Here is a 4,187-nt window from a genome sequence, read left to right on the forward strand (position 1 = left end):
AGCGACAGCGCTCATAAGGCGGCGCTCCTGCGCGCCGCTGGCGAGGACAGAACAATCAATACAATCAATTTCTCCCATCAATTATCGCAGCTATTTATCACAGTGACTTAAGTCTATCCTTGATTAGAAAACACCTCACAGTCTGACAATAGAAGAAGAAAGACGTATTTAAGTTTATTAATCTCTATTAGAAGTAATACCCTTTCTCTTTCGCGATTCACTACAAAATGATTGATTTTACTTTTTATATACTTAGTAAGTAATAAGACCCTGTTTAGATTTATCAATCTTTATTAGAAATAGTACCCTTGCTCTTTGGCTATTTATAAGAGAAAATAGTAAGTGACAGAAACGTATCTCAGTTTATTAATTGAAATTTAGAAGTAATAGCCCTTGTCCTTCGCGAAAAACTAGAAAGTAACCCCTTTCTTCTAGCTGACCTCCCTTTTGATTGTCGCTCTATCTATCGCCCTATCGACGAGGATACGGCTAGACAGCTTGTGTCGTTTCTGCCCTCCACCATTTTGGAATTTCATATCTCTAATACGTTTGGCAACATCAATTAGGAGGTATATCAGCTTGGAGTTCAAGTGGCTGTTGACTTTTCATGTTTAGAACAGGTTGTTGCTACTACTCACTACGTCACCGAGGAGATCTATTTGAAAGAACTAGAATATTGATGAACATCAGCTTGAAATCAGTTTCTTGAAGACATAGTGTAGTGTTCAAATTGGGAGCAGACTTGTGGGTGGCAAATTCTAGGACAATAAATTCAGAAGCTGTAGCGGGGTCTGGTTCACTACCGTGTCCAGCAGAAATACAGGTTTGAATATCCAAAGCCCACTTTGCGGACTACGTGATGCGCCTCCATATGTAGTTACCATATGTTCGTTTCAAAATATAGTTGTTTGAGGCTAGGGCTCTAGCAAACGTCGTGTAACTCAGCAACCTGCGTATGGTTAATCAGTGTAAGAAGGTATCGTGATGTATTCGCTGGCTCACAGGGTCCTGTCTCTAAAACCGCCTCATAAAAGTCTTTCAGGGCTACATATTAGGGAAAACATACGTGTGAATCCTTCTCAGCGAACCCATAATGTTGGAGGTTCTTTTTTCCTTTTTCTGATAGCGATGGCTCAAATAGTCCTAATTGCCTTTGCTAAGACCACTGTGTATGATGTATTGTCAAGACAAATCTAATGCAATACTGTTTTATAACCCAGTACGGTGCTTAATCCACTGATCAGTGTTACCTTTTGTATCAAGGAGTGATTGTATTTTGGTAAAAAGGCTCAGTATTTGTGAGCTTCGTGAGACATGGATCGATTAGATCCTGCAAAGTACGCATATCTAGGTAGGCGGCGATGGCCACTATTTCTTACCTAGTGGCCATCGTCTAGTATGACATACTGCTGTGTACCTGTATATTTCCGTACATCAAAGCTAGTTGGACAAGAAGCGATAACCGGCCTGACTAGGCAGCATTCAAAACGTCGTGAAAACCACTCCACAAAGGGCCATTCCGGAGTACAAAAGGCGATATGACTTCATTATCCATTTCAGTCTTAGCGAAGGAGTTTATACCTCGATTCGCAAGTGTCGAAATCCTTGATTCATACTGTCGTCCTCTAACTCACTATCGTACATATATAAAGATACCAAGCCGTGACTGCCTCTATGTGACTTGGGAGGCTGGGTGGGGTAGGATTCGGCATCGTTAAGTATTCCCAACTCAACATCATCATTCGTAATGCGTGCGTGATCCCAATCTGAATCCTCGGTGGTCTTGAGATTACCACACGTATTTTTATCCGATTCTCTGCAAATTTGCACACCACCTAGCTCATCAACAGATAGCTGTGTTGGTTGTGAATAATATCCGTGATTTGCAAAGGAATTTTTCCACAGGGCCAACTTTGCTCTGGATTTTCCTGAGGGAGTGCTCTTCGCTTGGCTCGCCGTCTGCGATGACTGTGCTTGCGATGACTTTGCTTGCGACGATTTCGCTTGCGAAGAACTTTGGTCCTTGGATACTAAAGACTTGACGTTAAGGTACTTCTTCGCGAAGACCTTGAAAGCGGGCGCATTTGCGCAGATTACACCAATATGAAGCTCCAGAAGGGTCCAATTCCAAATCTCCCAGAGCTGCCAAGAAACATCGTACGTTTCATAGAAAAGAACGTAAGTGGAATAGGTTCGTAAAGCCCCAAACGCAGCAGCTCCATAAGCTGTGGCAAATATTGCCATTAGCGCTGCTTTTTGTCGAAATGGGATTTTAGCTTTCCAGTAGATAAAGTTGGGTAGTAGAGCACAGATTACGTCTTGCACCGTGGAAATGACGCCAGCGGCTGCCATGGCAGCGCCCTCCTGATTGCAGTTGAATTTTTTTCCTAGCGCTATGTTGATGACATTTGACTGCTCCCAGTAAGCGGAGATGGGTCGGCATCCAACAAGCGGACTTATGAAGAAAGTGATTGTGGACGCGACTTGGAACCCAATTGCAACCCAGGTGGTGATTCTGAAGGCTTTGGACGTGCCGCGCGATCCCAGGCGACGGAAGAAGAGAAGGATGGAAACTTTGACAAGCCCTGTGCCGACGACAAACAAGACCTCTATCGTCAAGATGAGCTTTCTTTGGACCTCAAATAAGGTAAGATCGACATCCCATATATGCACTCCGCTGTGATATTTGTCGGCAGCTATGAGGAATCAGCTGTGAACGGGAGATGGAATAGCGCAAAGACTTACTCCATGGGATAAGGATAGCCATGGCCATGACGAGTGGCTGCCAGACAGTAAGTGAATGAACCATGTCGTGTGACACTAGGTAAGTTACAAGAGCAACTACCATGAGCCAGTCATCCAAACCAGCATTGCGTTGCATACGGAATCGTACCCACAGCCTTGAGAATACAACAAAAAAGGTAATTGGCGTTAGGACGAATGCGATATTGGACGTCACTCTTCCTCTTCCTTCTGGGTTAACATGGTTGGGAGGCGGCCACGAAGCGACAACGCTCATTGGGGGGTGCGGGCCACCGGGCATATCGATGAATGTCAACTAAGTAAATAAATTGGGAGCGTAACCAACATTTAGACTTTGTGATGGAGCACCGAGTTATTGTGTATAGTCGTTCCATGGTTTCAGGTGCTTATATTCGTTATTATCAGCGGAGATTAGCATGTGATGGGATTTGCAAGGCCGCCACTGGAGACAGTCGTTACGCGGATGCATGCAAGCATACTTCCAACGGCTCGCACTTGGCCGACGCCAGTACGTTTACAGCAGCCTTGGTCGTTCCTTCCCTCATCTCGTGTTCACGAACGTTAATGAGAGAGGAGGGGCAAACTCGTCGATCATGGTTCAATACAGCGGATAGCATGCACGGAACGTGCGCATGAATCGACAACAAGGTGCATACCAATCCGACATAGGCATGCCATGATTGCCAGTCACGGTGTTTTTACCATTTTCTCATAGGAGTCCGAGTACTATGTTCCTGACCGGCGTGCCTCCATACCACACGCATCCTTTGTGATTCGTTGGGCGATTTGAACGCGCAATCACGAAAAGGCCCAAGTGGAACCAGCAACCAGGGACTGCTCACGCGGCAATGAACAAAGTTTGGCTCGGGCCAACGTTCGGCCACTGGCGTCATCTTAGTGCCCGCTTCCACGTGCGGAGTCTGTGCAGGGCGCCCATATCGTTCTCCCTCTTCCATGACAATCTTAAGGACTACACAAAGTTGTTTGGAATGTGACTGCTCATGTACTGGATAACCCATCTTGCCATGGTTGTAATCAGGTCAGGTTCATGCTTGTGATATCGAAAATGGGCAACTTTCGCCATGCTTGAACAGATACAGTCTTGGAAGAAGCAGTCAAGGTGGAGCTGAGGTCGGGCCGGATTGAGGTTTCAAGCCTTACCAAAGCTAGCTCATTCTTACCCAGCTTAGGCTGCGTTGAACAGATTAAGAGCAGCAGAACTGCTTATTAAGAGCTAAACCAAGCAGATCCTGTTGGCGTGGTTGGCGTCTCAAATCAGCCCCTTAGAGTGGCTGACACCCCTGTCACAGCTGCGCATTGGATACTTATCCTCCAAGACTGTAGGCGTTCAGTCGTTTCAGGTTGCCACGACCCTACAGTAGTGGCACTTAACCGAGAGTGATTTTTGCATGTCACGCTGTCAT

The 4,187-nt window shown here is 45.7% G+C and overlaps 1 protein-coding gene across 1 annotated transcript; it reads right to left on the bottom strand.

Annotated features, from left to right (window-relative positions):
* Positions 1–1,575: 1,575 nt before the first annotated feature.
* SETTUDRAFT_91996 (uncharacterized protein) lies at positions 1,576–3,043 on the bottom strand (the record flags this gene model as incomplete). The annotated part of the gene is made up of 2 exons (XM_008028957.1): positions 1,576–2,672; positions 2,746–3,043. 2 exons carry the CDS (start codon positions 3,041–3,043, stop codon positions 1,576–1,578), a joined length of 1,395 nt encoding a protein of 464 aa, XP_008027148.1.
* Positions 3,044–4,187: the final 1,144 nt, after the last annotated feature.

The sequence above is a fragment of the Exserohilum turcica genome, assembly GCF_000359705.1.
Source record: "Exserohilum turcica Et28A unplaced genomic scaffold SETTUscaffold_3, whole genome shotgun sequence".
NCBI classification, from domain to species: Eukaryota; Fungi; Ascomycota; class Dothideomycetes; order Pleosporales; family Pleosporaceae; genus Exserohilum; species Exserohilum turcicum.